The sequence below is a fragment of the Schistocerca gregaria genome, chromosome X (genome assembly GCF_023897955.1).
Source record: "Schistocerca gregaria isolate iqSchGreg1 chromosome X, iqSchGreg1.2, whole genome shotgun sequence".
Lineage (NCBI taxonomy): Eukaryota > Metazoa > Arthropoda > Insecta > Orthoptera > Acrididae > Schistocerca > Schistocerca gregaria.
In genome coordinates this window covers 557231276-557258572 of record NC_064931.1, presented here as the reverse complement: position 1 = coordinate 557258572, position 27297 = coordinate 557231276, and the positions used below count along the sequence as shown (strand labels likewise).

The 27297-nt window shown below is 40.1% G+C and overlaps 1 protein-coding gene across 1 annotated transcript; it reads right to left on the bottom strand.

Annotated features, from left to right (window-relative positions):
- Positions 1-1840: 1840 nt before the first annotated feature.
- Positions 1841-26616, bottom strand: LOC126299229 (succinate dehydrogenase assembly factor 3, mitochondrial). Its single transcript, XM_049991013.1, has 2 exons — positions 26208-26616; positions 1841-2369 (listed from the first exon to the last, which is right to left on the bottom strand). Exons 1-2 carry the CDS (start codon positions 26379-26381, stop codon positions 2199-2201), a joined length of 345 nt encoding a protein of 114 aa, XP_049846970.1. The 5' UTR covers positions 26382-26616; the 3' UTR covers positions 1841-2198.
- Positions 26617-27297: the final 681 nt, after the last annotated feature.

Genomic DNA, 27297 nt, shown 5'->3' with positions numbered 1-27297 from the left:
ACTGTTTCCTGAATCTCTTGCCATTGAATTCTTTGACCTTAACCTGTCTTCCAACATGAAAATGGTCAATGGACTGACTCATGAAGCAAAATCAAACAAAAGCATTTAAGTGCCCATGCAGAAATCAATCATATCCCAGAAATCATCAATAATGGGATTGAATTATTTGTTCCCAATAGAACAAACATTTTACACCAGCTGAGTTCCTCAAGACAGGTCATTCACAATGGTGTGAAAATGTATTTCATCAACATCCTACATTTAGTCAAACTGAAAGCTAAAAATGTTCTGACGAGAGGTGCCAAGCTCATGGAGGTCTACAGTTAGTTATTGATAAAGAATGAGAAACAGAAGCACTATATGCTTCAGGTTGTGTCCAAGTATCACCTCAAGTTTCCAGAGTATAAAAAGGACTATGAAACAATAATTTGCAAAAGAAAATTTAATTTTTTCATTATATTTGCCTCAATTACTGCATGTAGAAATGTTATACTAATCACAGGCATCACCTGCAGGGGGAACTGCATGTGCAGAAAGTAAAATTGTGGAGCATCCGCATAACACAAAATTTTCTCTTATTTACACGTTTCACTCAGCAGACGCAAGCATCTCCAGAAAATTAGTAGCCAATGGCCCCACATTAAATTATATAGACTGAATTACTCAAGTTAAAGCAACAAAGTTACTTCAGGGTAGTATTTTGAGATAAAAAATAAATGGGATTTCTTTTGGGCTTTTTGTTTCTTCCAAATGTAGGGGCCTAGGAGCAAGGTTTCCATTTATCCTATGGATTCCAAATTACATATCACACTTTTTTGTGCAATTAAACCAGACTAGGGGTAACAGAGAGATGGAGGGTTTGTGTTTGTTTGTAATGAATGACTACAGGACAAGCTGATGGTGTGCAGATAACTGCATACTGTCTGGATAGACAAAGCCTCCAAGTAGTTTCCACAAAAACACTGTATAATTCTGTTGTATGTCTTTGGGATACCTATACGACATAATTAGTAGGCAGCAGTGATCAGCTGATGCCAACAGTGGGCAACCACTACAAGGTAGAGCTTCAATGTTTCGTGCCTCTTGATTGCTTTTGAAAGTTTGAAATGATGTCACTGTGGTATACTTCAAATTGATGGGCAGCTTTACACAGTGACAGCTGTTCTTGCTGTGAAGTGACAATGTGTACAGAGTGAATGCTCAAAATGACCTTCTGATGTGACAGAGCATGACAAACTAGAATGTCCTGTGCACAACTGGGTACTCAGTGTCCTCTACAAAATTGCACTGTGGAAGGTCTACTTTTACCTCCATTGGCAAGTGGTTGTATGTAGCAGTTTTCTGTTGTCATGAGAGTACAGAGAAAGTGGTTTTCAACCAATGAAATCAAGAAGGTGGCGCACAACTTTTCTTTAGCGATTTAAAAGTGCTGTCAGGTTTGTAGGCTGCCATCTGTCTCAGTATCCAGTGAATATTATCAGCAAAGAGGTTTACATAACAACATTATTATTTATGTGTGTTTTATTAAAATATAATTCATGAACAGAATTTACCATATTTGTAGGACTTTTAAACGAGTTCTACTCAGATTTGTAATTGGGATAAGCCTTTCAAATTAATTAGTCTTCAGTTAAATCTTACAGAAAATTGTGCTTAGAATAATGTTGGCTTAGTTTAGTGATGCTAACCATGGGTTGTTTTGCCATCAATAACCAATATTCTGTGAAAGACTGATCACTGATGTGTGATACTAGGGCTGCAGTATTCTAAATGTGTATTGCATAAATGATGATGGTGGTGGTGGTGGTGAGAAGGAGGAGGAAGATAAAAAAACTTTACTGTTTCATAAAATTTATTTTAAGCAGATAACAATAATTGCATAAATAACAACTATATAGAAATTTGAAAACAAAGGCACACTTTTCCTTGTCAGCAAACACTACTCCATGTCAAAATTTCTGAAGCAGGCCTTGTCTTCCCTGTAATATTCATAGCAAAGGGATTCTGATCTTCTTTGAGATAACAGATAGATCAAAACAAACATTTCAAGTATTCACTACGGTTGTACTCATGTTAGCATAACATTGAACACTGATGTGAGGGGATCTCTAAACACCTGTTGGTTTATATTATTTGTGGTATACCTCCAGCAGTTCAAATCTTTATAATCACAACCATGTCAGTGCTAGGCAGTCAACTTATTGATGCTCAATTGCATTTTCTCCTTTCGCAGCAACCATTAGCTCATACAACTGGTATAGCTGGTCATCTCTCATCTGCTCGATGCGGTCCTCATCCAACTGCGCACCAAACTGTTTCATATTAACTCCTTTTAGCTTCAACTGTTCAGCAAGGGAGACAGCATATTTCTGCAATAAAAAAGAGAAGTCCTGCATTAAGTCAGTCTCTCTCTCTCTCTCTCTCTCTGAGGTACACAGTCACACAACCTTAATATACAATCGTGATTTATTTAACATCTCAGTAACTGCATTGCAGATGGAGAGAGACAGCCCTTTAAATGAAACACACTTTTTGTATCGCCACACGATTAGGAAATGGTGAGAGGAGGGTTATTGGAGAACTAAATTAGAAAGTTTCATCTGGTGCTGATAAGAGCCCAGATTATGTATTTGTAAATGAATAAATGTTTTTATTTACATTACAGTGATTGTCTGTCTTACATATTTTGATACAGCCATCTTCAAGTACTAATAGAATATAAATTACAAATTCTATGCTCCAAGTTTTATTAGTACAAGAAGATGGCTGCGCTGAAAAACTTTAGTAAGGGTAACCGAGTGATTTATACAAGAAACATTTAGCTAACAGCAACAAGGTTGCATATATATACATGGAAGAAAGTTTCCTTTGTGAACATATGTGAGAAGTCTGCAGCTGACAAGCCCCCTTATACAGACTTCACAACTGATCAGTATCTAGTGGCAAATATCCACAGAAACTGAAAATGACAAACCTAAAACCTCTGTCTAAAGGTGTAATTACAATGTAAGCAGCCTAGGTGATTTCAGCTGTGCAATTTGAGACATGAAATGAGAGACATAAGTTCAAAGCTGCTTGTGCTACTTTCTATGCAGTAACTTTCAGTCACTGTGAAGTACATATCCACATGCTGCGTCCAAAGCAACAAATGGACCACAGGGTGGCAACCTTTTAAATGTTCCTGTCAATATAAGCAGATTGGGTCATGAAATGATGCTTCAGTTCAGTGGTAGTGAATGGGGCTTCAGGTTCGTGAACTTTGAGACTAAATGTTCACAGTTGCATTTATCAATTTTTATAAACAGAGTGAGGTGAGGACACAGTGTATTTTGGCTGGTTGGTTGGTTTGAAGGAGGGGACCAAACAATGAGGTCATCGGCCCCATCAGATTGGGGAACTGCACGAGTCGCGTTTTTGTGGGGGAGAATTTGAAGTTATGGGGAAAGTGGATGCATTGCAAAGGCTCCTTTGAGTTGGTGTACAGCAAAGACTACAGATTGGATGCAATACCAAACAGAAAAAAATGTTGACACAGTAATGATGGCACCTCTGTCAAATGCACCCAGTGCAACACTCACAACTGCGCAAGAGATGCCACTTTTAAATCTCAGTGTGCCATTGGGCGAAGCTGCCCTCTCATCACTCTGTCTCCGAACAGGGGCACCAAGCATACATGTCACCAGAAGACACAAATTCACATGACCTCTGAACGGACTTAACATCAGTACAGAAGGCTGCAGTGAGGGCAATTTGTCTACATTAGCCCAAAACTAAGAAGCATTACTAACATTCAAACACTTATATAAGTGAATAATCATTCTAGGCCATTTGGTTCTGTCAAGAAGATTACTATCATTTTCATATAACTCAGCACTGAAGAAGAACCTACAGCATTCAAAGTTATACATAATTCAATAATTGAGCATACATAGTGTAAATAAACTACTTATTAATGTGTTACTTTTTAGTAGATGTTTGTCTGTGTGTATTGGCTGCCCAGCTACTGACAGTCAATATACATTACAGAAGCATTCCTTTTGCTCACTAGCCCATTGATTGTGATGAGTACGAGAGTTAAGACTCAGCTTGAAGCCATCTGGAATGCTGTTCTCTTGGACTCATGGGTACCTGAGTGATATACTAAAACAACCAGATTTGTAGGTAAAATGTGATGGCATGAAGCACTGTTGTATGCCTTATGTAGGTCAAAAAAGACTACAATGAGGTGTTGCCATTACATAAACGCCTGTTAGACTGCTGTTACCAACCTAAGCAGATGGTTGGTTGTGGACTGTCCATCCCAGAAACCACACTGATGGGGGGAACAAAATGCCCTATGACCTGAGAACCTAGCACAATCGTTAGGCTATGACCCTTACAAGCAGTTTTACAGAGCATGTTGGTGAGCCTAATAGGTCAGTAGCTGTTTGTTTGAAGGATAGGTACATGTATTCAACTTTCAGTTTGTACGTTTGGAGGTTGCGAGGTTAGAAGATGACACCAACTCTGTTGTAAAGTGGGTGACAAGTGCTCAAAATGAACCCCTGCATCAGTAAAAATACCACCATGTAGGAAGAGAGAGAACAGTTGTTCGTTTTTAGTGGGCCAGGAGACTACAGAGCTTAGCCCAAACCTAGGATGAAGACATAAACACATTTCTCACGGGGGAGATGATATGCTCCCAGCATTCCTTCTTATTGAGTTTAATTAGATGGCGAGTCTTAGAATGGAGCAGTGAGCGTGGTTTGTGAGGGATCTCACCAGTGACATTAGAGGGGCCTCTGGTGATAGTGAATAGTTGTTGCAATGTGTTCAGTTCACCATGACACCAGTCAACTGCAGAGTGGGCCCACAGAAAGGGCGTACAGCAGTCCCAGGAGTTCAGGCAACTGCACTGCAGACATCTCCCACAGCTTCTTCAATGCAACCTGACAGAGGGTACTAAGGTGGCAGCAGAGGTATACAACTACAAGTGGGCTCTCCGAAGAGCCAAATGTGGTAAGTGGTCAATTGGGCAGTGATGGTGAAGTGACAGGATCACCAAAAGTGGTCACTGTCAGAGATCATCATGCAGAGACCATTATATCAAAGGCATGAGATTTGTGGAAGAGATCTTAAGGTTGATAGCATGTGATGTGCTGTGGGTGGCACATAAATTGGTATGAGTACCATAATTGGGGACACAGAGATTAAGATGAGAAAGGCACTTGTTAATCAAAAGGGCAAATGGAATGGTGCTTCCCCACAGGAGGTGGTGCATGCTGATATCCCCAAGTAGGAGAAAAAGGAGAGAAAGTCATTGGATTAAGATAGTCACCTGAAGGTAAATAAGTGTCCAGCTTCGAAGTAAATAAATGTTACAAATAGTGACTACTGGGGTGGTTTGCACTCACACTATTTTTGCTTCCAATGTGTTGCAGTGGGAAATCCACTCTCTGACAACACTTAACAAACCTGTGTAAAGGCCCCTCCATCCTCCAGATGCTCTCTTGCGGCCAGAACAGTTCCAGCAGAATGCATGATAACATCTAGGAGTGGAAGAATGATCAGCGAATTGCGTTTCTTGAGAGCGACACAGATTGAACAAGAGGAAATTAGCTGTTGCAGTTTTTACAGGTGACAGTAATATCCATTGCAATTCCATTGGATCATCGTGTTGAAGGTTTCTTGGGATGACATGGGGGATATGATGCCTCTGTGCCACTGGATCAACTTCCTCCTGAGATTATTATTCTTTTCTTTCGAAACTTTTGACAGATGAAATTCTTATGAGGGCTTACTCACTTCAGCTGTAGGAATGGAAGAAGAACAGAGCCATCCTGGGACACTCAGTCCATGGATCCTTCAGCCACTGGCTGGTGCCATGTCTTTGTCATTAGGATTTCTGGGGAAAGTGTTTCCGAGAGGGCGCCCTGTTACCAGTGAAGGATGCTATTTCTCCAGCCGGATGTGGGAAGGGGTTCCCTAACAAAGTACCAAGAGCAGGAACCACAAAACAGGTTTGTTTATGCGACTACTGGATGTCGACATCAAGTAAGTAAGTACACCACATACTGCTGACGACCCGGCCACAATAGTGGCAAAAGTTGATATCATTTACACTGGATACAAACAGTCATTATTTCTGAGCTTTCCTGCATTTTACTTTCCTTGAGAAGGTTAGCACATTTTGGGGATTGGGAGAAGGGGGGGGGGGGGTTGTAGTGTCCCAACATTTGACACAGAGAGGTGGTAGTTTACATGGTGCATGTCCATTAAGTGGCTGGCCAGTCTCCAAAAATTGGGTTGCTTTTAAACTGGGAAGACATATGTTCAAACTGCTCGCATTAAGAACATTGCATTGCAGGTGGGAAATACTGCTTCACATCACAGCAGTAACATAATTTTTACCTTCTCTGGAAGCTAATTCATCTCAAAAGGGAAGATGAATACCCTAGTGTCTACCTTGTTGTCTGGTGGATCTTGATGTAAGCAACATATGAAGTGTATCTCTTCCTCTCCAAATGTCCATGTAGTTCTTCATGCACCTGCAGCATTAGATATTGGTGAAAATTAATTCCTGTACCATGGCTGACATTCTTATGGGATATGATGGCAACAGATCATCAAATTGTTTACAGGAGAGTAACATTTGAGGCTGTGTAGAACTTGCCATCTTTCGATTGAACCACTCCATAATTTGCTAAATGAAGAGGGACTGGCAAAATAAATTTAGTAAATTTTCATTGTGCTACACAAGGAACCTTGGTTTAGTAGAGACGAAGGAACCACCTCTTGTTCAGGTTCACATGTAGGATGAGTACTAAAAATGTGTAACATGAAGAAAACAGTTTAGGTACACACTAGAATGTAATAGACACACTAATTACTCTTTTTTTTTAGTTACAAGGGGTCATACGGGCATTCATGAATTTGTTTTTGGATATATAAGAGTGGCATCTTTGGTGGCTTAGGTCCATAGCAGATTAAGTTCTAGCTGATCGTGCAATGAACTGTTTGGAAGAGACTGCAGAAGATAGATGGATGTGGTTTAAAGGACCAAACTATGAGGTCACTGGTTCTTCAGTCCTTTGTGTGTAAAGCTGGGAAGTGTTCCCAGCCAGAATGGATACAAAAAACAGATCCTGATGGGGTTGATTTACCAGAGAGCCAAGAAAACCAAGAGACAGAAGTGAGAGAGGGGTAAAATAGTGCAGGTGGGAGAGCTGCCCCACCCAGAAAGCCATTGGAGGCCCTCGAGACATGTCATACAATGGGAGATGCACCACCTGCATCTGCCTGATGTTTCCACAACCTCCTTTACCACGAGAAAAACAGCAACATGGACAAGTTAGTAAAAATATCAAGAACTAGAACAATAGTGATGAGACAGTAAATCAATGACAGATGTAAAAGGATAAGAGGAATTAAAAGGGTGAGAAGGGCAGGAGGCAGGTCAGACCACTGAGAAAGATCAACCATGGGCCCCCTGGCTTCGAGCAGGAGAGTGGGCATCCCCCCAATCCCTCAAGCAGCCGATAAGGCTACTGCGCCCTATTTCAGAGTGGAATAGAAACCACTTTTACAGGTACAATGTAATACCAGATCAATCACTTTGGCATCGCTCACTAGAACCAGAAGCAGCGTGTCAGCAAGTTTAAGGTTTTGCCATAACATGACCAAATTAGGGCAATTTAGTAAGAAGCGGGCCACTGCCAGATAGAAATCACACTGACAGTGGGTGAATATTCACGTTGGAGGATGTTACCGTGGGTCAGCCAGATGCAGACAATGTGAAGCTGACAGAACAGTAGAGTCCCTGCGAATACTGCCGCATGATTAGCAGTTTATTTGGTGAAACCAGGACACATTAATCCATGTTCCAAGCCCCCAACAACTGATTGCATACAGTTGACTGAAATCTGGTTCCAGTATCCCCAACTCCAAAGTTGGCATCATGGAAGCCAACTCTGCCAACCGGTCAGTGTGTTCATTCCCTGGGATCCAATGTTACCCGAGATCCATACTAATACGACTGACTATCCAGCTTGGTGGAAGTCAAAAAGGAGATTGTGGATAGCAACAGCCAATGGGTGTCGAGGTTAACATTGGTCTATCACCTGAAGACTACTCAGTGAGTCAATGTCAATTAAGGACGTCCTGCCTGTGCAAGAACAAATGTGGCTGAGGGTGCTAGTGATGACCACTAATTCTACAGTGAATACACTGTATTTGTTTGGCAAGGAGCATAGTTCACTGCACTCAGCAAATGCTTAGGCAAAACTGCTTTATTTGTTGACTGTACAACTAACAGTGCATACCACTTCCAAACCCAGAAGGCATCAAGGATGGCCTGGAGCAGGCGATGGAAAACCATGGTATTAACGGAGTCTTTTGATCCAAAGAATACACTGAGACAGATCCGAGGATAGAGTACATACCCCAGAGGCATATGTAATCACTTCCTAATAACATGTGACAGTGGGTATCGCTGGAGTTCAGAGCAGAGACCTTGTGTGTGAACTGTGACTGAGTTTAGCCCTGGGCCTCTGCTGGAGATGGATCTCCCAGAGGGAAAAATGACATGGCTTTTTGGATGCTCAAGTGAGCAGTAATATTTTAAACTGTATTTCAGCAGTGGATGGAAAACATGCACTGCAAAAGAGACTCAATTTTTCAACAAGAAAGATTTTTTCTCTGGTTTTACTGGTTTTTATATGCTAACCTGCTAACTGCAAATTTGCACTGGTAGATACTGGTTCATAGGGGGAAGACACTGACAGTGACATAACTGAAAAATCAAATATTGGAAACCTAATCTTTTATTCTTAAAAAGAGTAATGCGTGTTTTAATGGTGTCTAGAGTTGTACACGCTCGGATGTTCTTGTACTAATTCACTGAGCTGTTAATTGAACTATAGTGACAATGATTCTGATCGCATGTGCAATTGAGTCTCACGGCTCTGGCTGCCTTATTGGAGTCACTACTGTTAGGGGAAGGGAGTCATCAATGACCAAGCTACTGGATATGGTTGCATTCATTTACATTAAAGGGGTCTCACTTTAGAGACATTCAGCTTGATTTATGTCAAGTCACCCCACTGGAATTGCATCTTAAGAACGGCATCAACAACGATGTAAAAATTTATGTAAATGTGTGTGTGTCTGTATCCAAAATACAGTTAGTTTTCAAAAGAAGCATGAATAAGTACAGAGAAAGAAAATAATAATAATTTTGTTTTAAGTACCTGACATGCTACTGCAATGAAAACTCCATTTTCTGCCATCAATACAGCATTTTCTTGAAATATTTTACATGACAAATTTTCAACACTGGAATTTATAGTTATTAGGGGGTCGATTCATGACTACGCGAAGGCCCACAGAGCAAATAATACAAAGTAATCACAAAGGGTAAGTAACAATATACGAGAAGGAAAGTTGCTACTCACCATATAGCGGAGATGTTGAGTCACAGATAGGCACAACAGAAAGACTCTCACAATTAAAGCATTCAGCCATTAAGGCCTTCGTCAACAACAGACATACATGCGTGTGCATACATACATCACACACATGCATCTGTACATTCTCCACAAACAATCTTCTTGTAAAATGAATACCTCTACCACTTACAAAAAACTTTTAGCACACTTCTCTATAAATCTGTTTATTTAACCAACTTTCTTGGGACACGAATTCAGGGAAATTCGAAGTGGAATGCCTACAAACTACATCAGTAATAAATTAAGTACATTAAGCTGCTGCATTATAATACTGATCTGATGTAGATCAATGCAAATAACTTAGATTGATACTACCTAAAGGCACCATCTTTCCTGAGATACGGTATAATGTTTGAGGCCACTTACCAAATAGTATAAACTGTTTCACAGCACGAAATATAATGGTAAGGGCGACTGAAAACCATAAACCGAATTTTAGACACTCCAAATATTACCGTTCCTTTGCTTATATGCACTGATGACAGCATCTTCTGGGTATTAAGGTACATCTTCCATACTGATTCCCTCCCTGCTCTCCTCCTCCTCCTCCTCCTCCTCCTCCTCCTCCTCCTCCCCCCCCCCCCCCTTCCCAATTTCGTTGACACTGACATGGGTTGACAAAGTGACGAGATTGTCAACTGCAGAATAGCCTGCTTGAAATCCACACTGTGCAGTGGTTAGTAAATTGCGAGGCTCGAGCCACCATACCAGCTAGGCATGACTCATATGTTCCACCACCTTGCAAACACAGCTGCTGAGAGAAATGGGGCGGTAGCTAGAAGGAAGGTGTTTGTCCTTACTGGGCTTATGTATGCGTATGACTGGCTTCACGCCAGCTTCTGTGCAACATGCCATCTGCCCAGATACATTTGTACGCATGAAGGATAAAGAGCTTGCCCACAAGAGAAAGGTGCTGCAGCATCTGAATGTGAACATCATCCGGCCCTGGGGCAGAAGATTCGGAGGAAGTGAGAGCATGCTCTGGCTCCTGCATAGTTCAAATGGCTCTGAGCACTCTGGGACTCAACTGCTGTGGTCATTAGTCCCCTATAACTTAGAACTACTTAAACCTAACTAACCTAAGGACATCACACACATCCATGCCCGAGGCAGGATTCGAACCTGCGACCATAGCAGTCGCACGGTTCCGGACTGTGCGCCTAGAACCGCGAGACCACCACCTTCAAAGACTCACTGCTACAGCACATAGAGGCCGGAGGATCTTGCTCCATGACATCTACAGATGCATCAGCATTCTCCCTCGTCAGTCTGTGGATTCCAGGATAGAAAAACAGTTGGCAGTGCACACCAGCTAAATGGAGGACATCCGAGTGAGGGTGTCCACAGCAACACCATTGAAGACACTCTCCAAGTTGGTGAAGGAGAAGACCATTTGCCTTTGTTTGATTTCTTGGAGCATCTGTGGTTGGCAGATGAAGACTCAGGTGTTTGTTGGCTGGAGGGACGTAGAAAGTCTTTGCGGGAGTATTCCTTCTGCCCTTTCTGGCCAGTCTGTTGTGTAGCAAGTGATTTCACTGCCGGAGGCGAAAATTTGGTGGTTTGTTGCACAGTTAGAGGAGAAGGAGACTGGGATGCTATCATGAGACTGGGCAATTTTACAATTGCGGCACTGAATCTGAGGTCACAAGTCTGTGTGGTGTGTCCTTCGTGGAGCAAGGTATAGGAAGAACGGTTTAAGTGCCAGATAGTAAAACACATAGCTTGCAACTAGCCAGTAACTTGACAGTGACAGGATAAGGCACTTTTTCCTACACCCAGATCTCCTGGATGCCCTGTTCAGTAGGACATTCTTGAGATGAAGCTCCATGGTCACCACTGCAGTTAATACAGCAGGGAAAAGTATGTGGGCAATTGCTCTTGTGAGAATCCCTAGCACAAGTAACACATTTGGCCAGTTTTCGTCAAGACATTTAAGTGTGGGTGTAATGTTGACACTGGTGGCAACGCTTCGGGTCCGGAATGTATGGTTGGAGCATGACGACTTCAAAGCCTGCTTTAATCATTGATGGAAGAACTACTCTATCAAACCATGAGAATAAGAGCATGTGCAGCCACTACGGATTCATCAACCTTTTTTATCATACAGGGGACTGGAGTGATGCCCTTACCAGAGAAGTAAATTTGGATTTCTGCCTTGGTCAGACAATCTAGCACACTAGTGTAAATAACACCGTAAAAAGAACTCAGTGTTTTATGGGCCTCAACATGAACAGGACAGCCATGGAGGAGCAAAGCTGCAAACAGTTGTTGCACTTGAGAATCACAATTAGTCTTCACAAGCAAAGTGCCATTGCATAAACAAGAGCAGGATTTCACAGGGCCTGCAATTGCATCAACACATTTCTGAATAATATACGGATTAACCGTAGCAAACGACTTACCATCTTCAGAATGTGAAACCAAAAGGAACCAAGGTACAGCTGGTAGAGTCTTTGAATCTTTAGCTGGAGAATCTTTAGACGGAGAATGAGATGAAGAAGATATGCTCATTGTGACAGAATGATTGCCAGCATCCCTGATGGCATGTGCCTTTCTTCACACCTCCCAAACTCCTGTCAGAGGGACCAACTGGGAATCTGGGAAGGTAACAGCTCAGGCAATCACCCCTGCCTGGCCTGGCCTGTACTAGTTGATGCAGGGCTGGGAGAAAAGATAGTTGAGGGTATCTTCTGGTGTCAGGTTACTGAAAATTCAGAATACATTCCCAATAGGGGCGAGGGGGGGGGGGGGGGGGAGAATAGCAGGATGATAGTCACACAGCATGGAAGGGAAAAGGTGCTGCAAAGGCTGGGGCCCTGTGGTAGACAAGCACGAACGTACCAAACAGTGGTGAGCCAATTGAGTGGGGCTGGGGTTATTATGTTGTTGTTGTTGTTGTTGTTGCTGCACTATCACTTGGCTTAAGATTAACTGCCTTATTTATTTATTGTTTTAAGCTGTCAAATTTGGCAGAATTTTGATTCCCACATAGATCTGCAAGTTTTCTAAGAAATATGATCCGTTTTACTGGTATCATAGTCTTTATAGTTCCTTCCACACTCACTTTTGGTTTAGCGTATTTCTTTTTGCAAGTTCACCCTCTGTGGCCCAAATGTAAATGAAAACAATTTACTTTCTACCTAACATGCCACACAGTGTTATACTAGCACAGGAATTAATTATTTAAATTAGTGATGGCAAAATTTGAACTGTCTGGTATTGTTTTGCTGAAACTTCTTCCACTTTGTGCCATTACTGTTCAAACACTTTATTTACAGAAGGCATTTCACATGGTTTACAATGTATTTCAATGCATTGTTTCTTCTTAAGTGGGTGAATGGCTCTCACTGATCTCAATCAATGTTAAGTAACCAAAAGGCAGTGTTAAAAACAAATCTCAGCTTTGACTTTGCACAACATGAAAAAGTGATTACTGAATAGCATTCATTCATGTTATGGACAATAATGGAGAGGAACCGATTGTCAGTTACTGTATTGTTGTGGAACCTTATTTTAGCCTGTTGGCCAGTCTAACAGTGCCCTGTGGTGGGAAATTCAAACTGTTGAAAGACTAAATGAGCTGCCCCTTCCCTGCTTGTCAGGGTTTGCCGAAGAGAAAACTAAATGTTTTACTTTTAATAATTTTGTGCGACTTTTCAATTCCGAACTATGATTACAAGAATGTAAATTTCTAATATTTCAAAGGTAGTGCAAGGAACAAGTTAGTAGGTCAAGTGGAGGATGTCCATGCTGCCCCCTTCCCCCAAGAACATGTGTCAGAATCAGAGCTATTGTGTGTTATGGGTGTATTTAGATAGCTACAGGAATCTTAAGCATAGTGCCCAAGTTATGACAGAGGGTACTTTATGTATTAGTGCCACTTTCCCCTTTACCTGTTCTACTCATAAATAGCTCATGGGAACAACTCTCACATGGTAAGCCCATGTATGGGCTCAAATCTCTCTATTTTTATCTTCCTAGTCTATCTGCAGGTTATACACAGGATGAAGCAACTCTTCTGGGAATGCACACAAACAAAACGTTTTAACAGCAAAGCACACTGTAATGCAGAATTCCTGTCTTGCAGCATCTACCAATGGAGTTGGCTAAACATCTCCGTTACACTTTCATGATTACTAAATGAAATTGTAACTTTGTCTTTCAGGTCAACAACACACAGTTCTTCATTGCACACTTGACTGTAACTAACCAAAACACCATTTAAGTACACTGCATGTTTCAGAGCTAACTACTCCTACAACTCAGATAAAAATTCTCTTCCAAAATGTGATTTAAATTAATGATTACGGTTGACAAGTGAAGCATATTTAAAGTGAACAAATTTACAATTGTACAGCCGGTATCTATTTTTAAACATGTAATTATGATAATTATGTCTGTGTGATTGATAAATCTGATATCACCACCAACACCACCATTTTGAACACACAACTCAATATGGTGTTACAACTAAAAGTGCCACATCATTTTCCATTTCATGAGTGTGTGGAATGCTATATGTCAGCTGGCAACATTGCTCTATTTTACTATAATAGATCAGTCATGAAGTAATATTAAGGGTTCAAGTGGTACTGGTTGATTTGCAGGTGTATTTTCCGTTGCTCATATTCGACAATTCTGTGCATTGACATATCCTGTCAGATGGAAGTGGGCTTTGTTTGTCCACAAAATCTTCCATGGCCAATCATTGTCCACTTCCATGCGAGCAAGAAATTCTATGGCAAAGGCCTCTCTCGCTGGCAGGTTAACAGGAAGCAACTCTTGCATATGTGTAATTTTGAATGGATAGCAAAGAAGTGTGTTTTGTATGATTTTACACATTGTGCTCGTGTGTATGTCCAATGTTCAGGCAATTTTTCATGCACTACACATTTGCACACAACCACTCATCTCCTCCTGCATTGCTGTGGCTACTGCTTCCACTGACATCAAATCAATTTGTTTCCTTCCTTTACCAGGTTGCACACCAAAAGAACCCGTCTTTTCAAATTTCTGAATAATTTTGTTCCGACCCATGGCAGTCATTGGACCAACGCCATTTTTGAAACCTTTCAGTGTCCGGAACTTCTGCAGAGCGACGTATACACAGTCGTCGTCATCGTCATCTTTACAAGCAGAGTGCAATCTTACATCGAGGCAGTCATGGCAAACATCGCAGATGGGAAAGGAGGAAAATCTGTATACCCAGTGTGTTTATACCAACTTCAATGGGCCATGCACATGAAAGGTGTTTTCATTTACATATTCTGACACATACAATTGATCAATTTTCACACTATTTTTTTTTTCTGCCATACATTTTCCTCCTCTGATGATGATATTCCATTGCAATTTGACATCATTCAGACCAGTGGTGTTATTTCTACAGCGTTTTGAAACTTTAATTATAATCACCTTGTATATCATGGTTGCCACAAGTTTACCCAAGTGAAATTCCCTGCTTTTTCCCCGATTTCCAGAAAAGTTTTAGCATTATTCCCTATTATTCCCTGACAAATTTTGAGATCAAGAGTAACTAAAGACATAAGTTGACAAAAAAAAAATATAAGGCCTTCTTTATTTCCAAACGCGTGAGCAAAAATCTTAAGTACTTACATCAAGATCTTATGTAATGAACTGTTTTCAGATGGAGAAAGCACGGAAGAAATGATATATATGTTTCATTATGACCATTGATTTTATGAAAAATACACATTTTGTCAAAGCTGCAAGACAGATTTAAAATACCTTCACTGATTTCAGAAATAACCTCAGAAAAAAGTATGCCTCTTGAAAGATGCATTAGGCAGGGAAGAGCTGTGTAAACAAACACTATAGGTGACTGCCAATAAAATGTTGGTTCTACTATGTTCGTTCGTTGTCCGTTATTACCCACTGTGTTATGTCTACTATTTTACAGGTATTGTGTGATTGTTCTTTCAAGAAATACACGAGTACACAGCTTACAAACTCCCAGCGACTGACCCAATTTTCTTCTTCTTATCATCCATACTTTTTAATATATAAACTACTTTCAAAGTGCCAGAATGTTAAAAAATGGTTGAAATGGCTCTGAGCACTATGGGACTTAACATCTGAGGTCATCAGTCCCCTAGAACTTAGAACTACTTAAACCTAACTAATCTAAGGACATCGCACACATCCATGCCCGAGGTAGGATTCGAACGTGTGACCGTAATGGTCACGCGGATCCAGACTAAAGCGCCTAGAACTGCCAGAATGTACTAGAATAAATAGAATGTCTCTAAAATGCCACACTGTACAATGTACTTGTGGCGAGACAGTCGCAATTCCTGAAATTCATCACCCATGGCCTCTGGCCTGACCAGGAGCACCACAGTTCTGGGACCATGCATAACCCACAAATATGCACTGCATTACACCACACACAGAAAAACACAGACTGAGGGCAAATTGGTGAGACTAGATCCGACAGGCAGGGCCTGCACATTAGTGCGAACCAAATGGCTTCAGATTGGCAGGCCCGATCTGTTAGAGATACCCACAGGAATGACCTGCGGTCTTGGCCTGTCATGAAAGCCCAATCATGTGGCCAGCTATTCACATGTCACAGACATTATGTTGATGAAATAAGATGATTGTGATCAATTTATGCTACAGGTAAGTTGCACAAATACTCTGAGAATCAGTACAAATGAGAATAGGTAGTTACTCACAGTAAAGGTGATCGCTTAGCCGCAGACGGGCACACAAAAAAGAATCACACTCTCACAACCAAATTTTTGGCCATACCTTCATCAGAGAATGACAGCACACACAAAATTACCTCGAGCAATTAAACAAAGAACCGACTCGTGGAGATAACACCTTAGACCTACTGATAACAAACAGACTCGAACAGGGAATCGGTGATCATGAGGCCATTGCAGCATCCCTGAATATGGAAGTTAATAGGAATATAAAAATAGGAATATAAAAATAAAAAAAGGGAGGAAGGTTTATCTGTTTAGCAAGAGTAATAGAAGGCAAATTTCAGACTACCTAACAGATCAAAACGAAAATTTCTGTTCCGACACTGACAATGTTGAGTGTTTATGGAAAAAGCTCAAGGCAATCGTAAAATGCGTTTTAGACAGGTACGTGCCGAGTAAAACTGTGAGGGACGGGAAAAACCCACCGTGGTTCAACAACAAAGTTAGGAAACTACTGCGGAAGCAAAGAGAGCTTCACTTCAAGTTTAAACGCAGCCAAAACCTCTCCGACAAACAGAACCTAAACGATGTCAAAGTTAGCGTAAGGATGGCTATGCGTGAAGCGTTCAGTGAATTCAAAAGTAAAATTCTATGTACCGACTTGACAGAAAATCCTAGGAAGTTCTGGTCTTACATTAAATCAGCACGAAACAGCTTATCCAGACACTCTGGTATGATGATGGCTTTGAAACAGAGGATGACACGCGTAAAGCTGAAATACTACATTCCTTTTTCCAACACTGTTTCACAGAGGAAGACCGCACTGCAGTTCCTTCTCTAAATCCTCGCACAAACGAAAAAATGGCTGACATCGAAATAAGTGTCCAAGGAATAGAAAAGCAACTGGAATCACTCAGAGGAAAGTCCACTGGACCTGACGGGATACCAATTCGATTCTACACAGAGTACGTGAAAGAACTTGCCCCCCTTCTAACAGCTGTGTACCGCAAGTCTCTAGAGGAACGGACGGTTCCAAATGATTGGAGAAGAGCACAGGTAGTCCCAGTCTTCAAAAAGGGTCGTCGAGCAGATGCGCGAAACTACAGACCTATATCTCTGACGTCGATCTGTTGTAGAATTTTAGAACATGTTTTTTGCTCGAGTATCATGTCGTTTTTGGAAACTACTCTGTAGGAATCAACATGGATTCCGGAAACAGTGGTCATGTGAGACCCAACTCGCTTTATTTGTTCATGAGAACCAGAAATTGTTAGATACAGGCTCCCAGGTAGATGCTATTTTCCTAGACTTCCGGAAGGCGCTCGATACAGTTCCGCTCTGTCACCTGATAAAGTAAGAGCCTACGGAATATCAGACCAGCTGTGTGGCTGGATTGAAGAGTTTTTAGCAAACAGAACACAGCATGTTGTTATCAATGGAGAGACATCTACAGACGTTAAAGTAACCTCTGGCGTGCCACAGGGGAGTGTTATGGGACCATTGCTTTTTAAAATATATATAAACGACCTAGTAGATAGTGATGGAAGTTCTATGCGGCTTTTCGCGGATGATACTGTAGTATACAGAGAAGCTGCAGCATTAGAAAATTGCAGGAACATCTGCAGCGGATAGGCACTTGGTGCAGGGAGTGGCAACTGACGCTTAACATAGACAAATGTAATGTATTGCGAATACATAGAAAGAAGGATCCTTTATTGTATGATTATATGATAGCGGAACAAACACTGGTAGCAGTTACTTCTGTAAAGTATCTGGGAGTACGCATGCGGAACGATTTGAAATGGAATGATCATATAAAATTAATTGTTGGTAAGGCGGGTACCAGGTTGAATTCATTGGGAGAGTCCTTAGAAAATGTAGTCCATCAACAAAGGAGGTGGCTTACAAAACACTCGTTCGACCTATACTTGAGTATTGCTCATCAGTGTGGGATCCGTACCAGATTGGATTGACGGAGGAGATGGAGAAGATCCAAAGAAGAGCGGCACGTTTCGTCACAGCGTTATTTGGTAACCGTGATAGCGTTACGGAGATATTTAACAAACTCAAGTGGCAGACTCTGCAAGAGAGGCGCTCTGCATCGCGGTGTAGCTTGCTCGCCAGGTTTCGAGAGGGTGCGTTTCTGGATGAGGTATCGAATATATTGCTTCCCCCTACTTATACCTCCCGTGGAGATCACGAATGTAAAATTAGAGAGATTCAAGCACGCACGGAGGCTTTCAGACAGTCGTTCTTCCCCGCGAACCATATGTGACCGGAACAGAAAAGGGAGGTAATGACAGTGGCACGTAAAGTGCCCTCCGCCACACACTGTTGGGTGGCTTGCAGAGTATGAATGTAGATGTAGAAATTCATACAATCACTGAGACATCTCGTGCATACATGACTGCCGTCTCTGACCATTGTGTCAACTGTCTCTGAGAATCAGATCCAAACAAACTACTCGTCATGCCTTCCCGCCTCAGATCCAAACAAACCACTCCTCACACCTCCCTGTCTCTCATCGCAGCTGCTAAGCTAGCAGCAAGATTTCCAGAACTTGTGGCAACCCTGGTATACATGCAGACTGAAGCAATTACAGTCAGTGATAGTTTTGTAGCTTCTGTGGGTGTATTGCTCTGGTTTAACTGGTTGGCATGTTGAAATCAAGTCTCCAGGCTAAACTCCCAGTCTGCCACACAATTCTGTCAAAAGAAAAAAAAAAGAAAAAAAAAGAAAAAAAAACAATGTATACTCCACCAAAAGAATTTCATCCCATATTCTCATGCATTGCAAAATGGCAGAATGACTTACACATTGATGATGATGCACGAAAATTTGCCAAAAGCATCACAGTGTTATTAAGATTTAGCAGACTGTTAGGTAGAATACGACATGCATCTTGTGGAGTTGTACAATTTCCTTAAAGGTGGACATGTGATTGCACTGTGAGCTAACTTTTAGAGGACCCTCAGGAATACAAACTGAAAATTTTGACTAAGTGTAAGACTTCAGACATCTGGAGTATTAATTTCGAAGTTTGTTGTTTCGTTTTACTGCTTTGATTTTTCTTCTCCGGTACCTAAATCAGTTCTCTTATCTATGTACAAAAAGTAACAACTAAGAGTATTTGCCATATAAATACTGTATTATGTAATGTTCCCAATCTTGTTAATATAAATACTACCAACATTTTGTTAAGCTGCTTTCCCTATCTTTGTTAACGAAATCCCATAGTGATTATTTTCTTCTGCAGTAGCTGAAGTTATGAAGCCCTAAACGTCTGCCCATCATTTGTATCTGCTCCAGACTTTCTTGGGAAAACTTAATAACTCCATGGTTTGCCAACTTTCTATTGATCACATCCTCTGTGTGCTTTCTGGTTGTTTCAAAGCTGCCAGTGATGTAAAATGACATATAATTTAAGGCAAAAGCAGATGTTTTGTAGAATGTTATGGCCCAACTAAAATGTGCAACATGACAGACTGCTTTGAATGAGATTACAGTTTCAGACCTCCAAATATGTAGAAGCTTTTTGCCATGCGATAACTTTTTATGAACTGATTCATCTCATGTTTCATAATCATTGGTTGCTTGCTACAGGTATTAACGATTGTTTACTGGTTGCAGATCAGAACAGATTATACAGGGTGACAAACACTAAAGAGGCCCAAAAAAACAAAAACATTTGGCTATGCAATATTGTTCTACAAGAAACACACATTCTTAGACAAAATAGTGATATATTGTCACTAAACACTGAGCCCTAGTCACAGGGACTTTTGGAAACACACCATTCTGTCAAACGATGTTTAAGAGTGCACAGTGCTGCCACGTCAAACGTCACAAATTACATTTCAACAGAACTGCTACACATGTTTGTGGGGCCTTTTTCAAGTGGGCACCCTATATTTTGCCAAGCTGAAAAATTCATTTCTTCACACACATTTTGTAATGCTTTTGTTTTGCTTTGGTAGTCATGAGAACAAAATAGTTGTAGTTTTAGGGTAATAGCTAATGATAGTAGACTGACATTTACGTAATGTGATACAGTGTTCAATTTTTCCATGACAAGGAAAATTATTTACTTGCATACAGTGATTCATATACAATAAGGATGTTTGTATTCAGTTTATAAAAGCATGTTGCCCTTTGTAGACAGCACCAGAACGTCGGTAAAGGAGTGACAGTATTAATACTATTTAGTGGCTGGTGTATTACAGCAAAAAAGAGCAATGGTGCCAGCTGATACGTAGCATGCTGCATGTTTACGAAATGGAAAACTGCGCACTTGTAGTTGTACTACCACCCTGATGTGTGGGCTAGAGTTGATAATGTTGGTGAGGATGAGAGTGGTGATGGTACCACATTTATCATTCACACCAACATGACTATTACCATTACATATTTAAAGATAGGTACTGGCTGTACAATTGTTGATTTGCTAACATTAAAAATGCTTCACTTATGAACTGTTGTCATTGAATTAAATTGCCATTTTAGAACAGAATTTGTATCCAAGTTGCGCGAGTAGTTAGCTCTCAAACGTGCAATATACTTACACTGTAAATTCACTCAGTTACAGTCAGGTGTGCAATGAATTATGTATCTGTTGACTCTACAGACAAAGATAATTTAGTAAGCACGAAAGTGTAATCATGATGCTTACCCAATTCCAGTAGCAGATGCTGCAAGAAATTTACTGTTAAAAATTAAACAGTCTGAATTTCCCACCACAGGACAATGTTAGACAGGCCAAAAAAGGTTCTACAGCAATACAGTAATTAACAGTCACTTCCTCTCCATTATTGCTCACAAATTGATAGCTATTCAGTGATTACTTTTTCACACTATGCAAAGTTAAAGCCGAGATTTGTTTTTAACGCTGCATTTTTGTTACTTTACACTGATTGGGATCAGTGAGATTCATTTGTCATATTAAGAAGAGATTATGCACTGAAATTGTAAACCATGTGAAATGCCCCCTATAAACGAAGTAAGTATCTGAACCTTAATGACAGCAAATGGAAGAAGTTTCAATAAACCATTACCAGTACTGTAGGAAAGTAGCGACCACTAATTTCACTAATTCATTCTCACAATAATATAATACTGTGTGGAATGGTACATACAAAGTAAGTTGTTTTCATTTATATTTGGACCACAGAGTGTGAACTTGCAAAAACAAATATCTTACAACAGAAGTGAGTGAAGAAGAAACTGCACGGGCCATGATACCAGTGAAACACCGTATCTCTTAAAACTGTTGCAGATCTATATGGGAATTCCAGTTCCTCTGAACTGGCAGTTGATCTTAGGCCAAGTGACAGAATGCAACAACAACATAATAAAAAAGGTTACCACATCCAAAATACACTGCTCTGCAAATCTTTAGGATGAGATAGATAAATGCAACATGTTAACTACTCAATGGAAATGAGAAAGTGAGAGTATGATGCCAGAGGTCTCTGTCATACACAGAAAGCTGGACATCAAACGGTATGAGGTCAACATGACTATAGCAGCAAATGGAGCTGGCCCAACACTACCAGGCAGTTGAAGGAATAGAAGAAAACATTGTGTGTCAATCAGCAAGCAGTTACAGTGATCTATGATGGTGTTCATTATTACAAAAGGACCCAGAGAAAACATTCTGAATACTTCATACCAGGAAGAATTATCGAAAAACTAGAAGGAAGACTAAGTATGACAAATGTAGCGCAGTAGTTTGGTATTTCTCACAGCACTGTTTTACATGCACGGGTAGCATTAAAAATACCAGGCATTGCAAAGGGACTGGGCAAATGACGAGTGGGGTAGAATGCAAACAGGAGCATATTCACTCTCAGTTGTGATTCTTGATATAGCCTGTCTTCATATGGCGAGTTTTGTTGAATGGGTGTAATGACAAGCAAATCATTTAATATGGTTCACTCACTGGTCAATGTTATTGTGATGCTGTGCTCCTTCCCCATCTGCATTCTTTCAGGGGTGCATGCAGTCCAGACTATTTTTATGGATTACAATGCATAATCATATAAAAAGAGCAGAGACTGAGGATCTCTTGGAACAAAAGGATCTTCAGAAATTTTTGGACTGGCCTGACTGTTCCTTGACTTAAATCACAGTGAACTTGTGTGGCATTTATGGGGGAGACATATTGTGGCATGTCCACATGCACACACCACCATCCAGCCATTGTCAACTCCAGACAGTGAGGAATGGCATGTCCTACCAGAAGCATGGGAGCACACTACAAAATATGGAATGCTGACCATGGCAATCAAACATGCCTTAAGCCAAGTAATAGTAATGGAACACCAACACTGCAAAAATGCTATCACAGCCAAAATACACTGCTTCACAATATATTAGGAAGAGATGTATAAAAGTAACATAGCATAGCATGTTAAGTACTTCATGGAAATGAAGTAGAAATGTGGGAATATGTAGCCAGAGGTCTCTGTAATGCACAGAAAGTTGAATGTCATATGGTCTGAAGTCAGCGTGACTACAGTGCCAATGTGGAGCTGAAGGCAGAGAAAAAAAGAATGTATCAATCTCCAAGCAATTATGAGTGTGACAAGTGTGGCCCACCCTATTAAGAACTGTGGCCTACATTTTGTAATATCAAGGGAACCACCGTAAATCATGGTGACTTTAGTGTAATTACTGTCTTTGAATAAAAGTGTCATTTTTGTTCATGTCTCAGTATGTTACTTTCAGCTACCTTCGATCATTATTGTAGCAGTTCTTTCTGTGTATGATTTGAGATTCATTGAGATATGTTATTTGGCAGTGACATTATGCAAATTTTATATGCCTACTAGTTCAGGAGATATGGGGATACTGAAAGTATGCTTGATGCCATAAAAAATTATTCATATAGTTAAGAGAATGATAATTCTTTTGTGATGGAACAGTGGAATTTAATAGTAGGGAAAGGACTGAAAAGGGAAGATGTGTATTAAAATTTTTCACATATTATAATTTAGTCATTGCTAACACTTTACTTACGAATAATGTAAGAACATAGTATATGTTGACGGGACCTGGAGATCCCAGAAAGCTTCAGACGAACTATGCAACTGTAACAAAAGAATTCTGAAAAAATATGTTAAGTGCTCAAACATTTCCAGTGGCAGATGTGGTTTCTGATCATAATTTGTTGATTGTAGAATGAAGATTAAAACTGAATAACATGAGGAAAGGCAAGAAATGATATGGGACCTCGCTAAATTTAAAGAGCAAGATGTTGTCGAGAGTTTCTGACGGAGCATTAGGCAATGATTGATTGAATTATGGGGAAGTCAACACAATAGAAGGGGTATGAGTAACTGAAAGAGATGAAATAGATAAAAGACATGGCACAGTAGAAATTATTGTTTAACACAAGAGATACTGAATATTACTGACAAAAGGAGAAAGTATAAAAATGTCAAAACACATGGCAACCCTGACATTGTAATTCGGTTAGAGATGGAAAAAGAGCTGGCAGGTCAGTTTTATTACCATTTTTGTTATTTGAGCAGCAAAATTGCTAATAATGACGATATAAAATTCAAGCTAGTAAAACAGTAGAAAAGTGTTACCAAAAGTGATGTATTTGTTAATATTTAATATACATTTGTGTTAGAAGTCTTTTGTAAAGGTATTTTTCCTTTAGTGCAGCCTTGTACAAAAGTGAACACTACAGTTCAGGTATGAAAAGGATAGAACTGCTTGATGTGTGGTGCTACAGAAAAATGTTTAGCATGCGATGAGTAGATTAAATAACTAGCGAGATGGTTCCGATTTGAATTGGAGAAAACTAAAATTCACGACTACTTTAAAGGTTCAGTCGATAGAAGCAGTCTGTATCAAGGAATCGTCAATCTGGTAATTGAGGAATGAGTGCAGGATAAAAATTGTAAAGGAAAACTAAGGCTCGAATACATGTAAGGTAGTTAAACAGAGATGAAGAGACTAGCATTGGACAGACTTGTGTGGAGAACTGCATCAAACCAGCCTTTGAACTGAGAAAGGAAACAACTGGCAGAGTAATCTTTTCCATCATTAAAGGTTTATGTAGCTTTAAGGGGAGGGGGGAAACAATACAGCCCATTGTGACAAAGAGAATTAAGGTTAGAGCTTAGCAGACTGGCAACAAAGGGGTAATTATAGATGGAGCACAAGCCCATATAAGACAAGGCGGGAAAGGAAGTTAGCCATGACGTGGAACAAACTCATATTTGCCATTTAACTGATTTATGGAAACAACAAAAATGCAAATCTGGACAGCTGGATTTGGGGGGGGGGGGGGATTTGAGTCCCCCTTCTCCCCAATGCAAGTCCAGTGTCAAAGTTGGTGCCAGCTCCTTCGATATGTCCACATGAACAAAATTATAGTTATTTTAAGAAATACATCAACCAGCCACTTTTTTGTGTGTTTGTATTTATGTCAATACGTGTTTTGAGCTTTCACCCACCTTCAATTGACGTAATACACTTTGGATGTTCAGACAGTGCTGTGTTAAAACATTGACTGCAATTTAGCTGCTGCAGCTGGCTCTCTACTTGTTAGTTATGCTATGCAGTGGGCCTTTCCTCTCACATTTCCAGCACATTTGACTTTTTTCCTTGAGGGCAATGTAATTCTGATTTCTAATCATAGAAGAGTGGGCACTGCTGTACATACATATATCTATGCCAGTTTAGCTGCTCAGGCCTATTTCTGGTAGTGTTATCCGAGTTTGACAATTACTTCTCTGTGTTGCAATTTTTGCATAGATAATTTTGTGTTTACGAGTATTTCATATTACAGGGGAAAACTTTGCAACCTCTTATCAGTAATATTACTGGGCTCACATGAAATTTACTTACAAGTAACCTACTGATGTTCTGTTTCAACTAAATATTTAGTCATTTCAATTTCTGTTTACTGCTTTTACTTTTCTTAGTACATTAATCAGCTTCCCACATCCATTGCGGGATAAATAATAAAAAAGTATTTGCTATTTGTGTTGGTTATAATCATATTAAATTAATTCTAATTTATGGACGTTGGATTTAATTTTGTTCTTAGAAAAACCGATTAAAAGGGGAAAAAAATGATAGAAACTGACTGGGCAACATTCCCTATATCAGCAGCAATCTCACGTTATATTTCCCAACATTCTATGTTCCTAATACTTTGAGTATTGTATAGCTGGCATTAATGAAGCTTAAAATTTTCTGCTCGAGTTTCTGAGCTGTGCACGATACTCTAGTTGTGTCATAAGGCAGCGTCAAGATAAGATGATAGACGCGCATGTCTGTAAATTCTGCTTTTACTTACGGCACAGGTACAAAATATTGAACTACTGGACTCTGGAAATCTATGAGAGTTATTAGAAAACAAACTGGTAGCATCATTATTAACTGTTCATTCAAATTTGCACCACTAACACATCTTAAAATCACATCAATTTAACATTCCTTTCTTATGTCCAACAAGGAACAAAATACAGTCCAATACAATGTAAATCATCCCGAGATAGATTAAAAAACTGGACAGAACGGAGCACAAATAGCTACTACCAGAATCGCCAATATATATACTTACAACTCTAATTTTTTTGCCAACTACTTCCAGTCGATAGATGTATGACTAATTTATAGGTTACTTCATTCACACTATCAAAATTTTTCATTATATGAAAAACAGATACAGAACAGAAAACGAATAACGTCATAGAAGAATCGGATAACTATAATTACTTGCGGAAAACTGTGAACGTCTAGTTGCAGACGAGACTACAAAAAATATTTTTCATAACCTGAAAGACCATGAAATGCATTCATAGGCTACTGATAAATATTACAGTTTTAAATAACTAATGTTCAAATGTTGGTGCTAACTCGTATTGCGACTCATAAACCATGGTTTTCCAAAAATCACGAGCAAAACCTTTTGATTCCGGTTTTGTCGATAAGAGGATGATAATGTGGTTTCTAAAATGTGGCTTCAGATATTTGCAATGTGAATAGGATTTGAATTCAAACTGGAAATGCTGATTGACAAACTTACCGTCCATTCGGACATAAACAATTCGGTTTCATGTGGAGTACAGCTTTTATGTCTCTTGAATTCATCTCGGACATAACCATTTCCTATAATTTGCAGTTCCTTTGGTAATCCTCTGTGCAACTTTAGTATCGCTTTGTAAAGAAATCGAACATTCCTAACGTGTACTAACTCCATCTACGAACTTTCACACACATTCATACACGCTGGCTTCTCAGGTGTAGCGTCGATTTTTAGCACAATGCGCATGCGCATCAAATTTTAATTTTTTTTGGTCCTTTTTAGTATACTCGGATCATCTGCAGCTCTCACGAATGTATTCCGGTCGCGGAACCCGTATGAAGTTTAAGAACGAAATTTGACTAGTGCCTACAGTTCTTGAATAACGATTCCATTTCGGCCCTCGGGTCTAGAGAATTGTTCGATACGAGCCGTCTGCTTTGACCCGTGACGTCATGGCTGCTCTGACGTCACGTTTTGGTGCGCATTTTGAACAGAATTTTTGCTTGGCCTTACATTCAATCGATTACAATCTCGTTGGTTTGTAGGGATGTTAATGTTAGACTATATCAGAAACAAAATTCTGTCTTTAGCGCATGCGCGGTGCGAGATTTGTAATTAGCTTTCCATTTATTGGTAGCATTACGAAAAATGGAGGCAGTTGTTGCGCCTAGTTCTGCTACCGCTTTTGAAGACGATGGACAGTAATGGGTGTGCAGAACTACGCATTCCTCACGTTCGCTTCACTGTTGTGACACTGGCGGAAGAAATGAGGGATCCGATGAATATTACGGCTATTGGCAATAAGTAGAATCTCATCGGTAATTATGATACACGTTGAGAGATGTTTGGTTGGTTGGTTTGGAAACTAAAGAGACTAAATTGCGTGGTTATCAGTCCCTTGTTGGGAGATGAAATCATTAAAGGTTTCCAAGAAACGGACCAGGGATTTATATATGTGGCGGTGTTCGAAAGCTCGTGTGTGGCAATCATTTGAGAAATCAACGCTACGTGTGAAAGCTACTTCATTGCTTGGCTTGTTGCCTACGAAAGTGAGACAAATCGCAAAACAATTGTAGATTGGTTTTTGTTT

Bases quoted from the DNA above. Each gene is read 5' to 3' on its own strand.
- LOC126299229 (XM_049991013.1), bottom strand. From the start codon at position 26,381: ATGGAGTTAGTACACGTTAGGAATGTTCGATTTCTTTACAAAGCGATA. The intron at 2,370-26,207 runs GTAAGTTTGTCA...TTTTTATTGCAG, and splicing joins TGTTTATGTCCGAATGGACG to AAATATGCTGTCTCCCTTGC.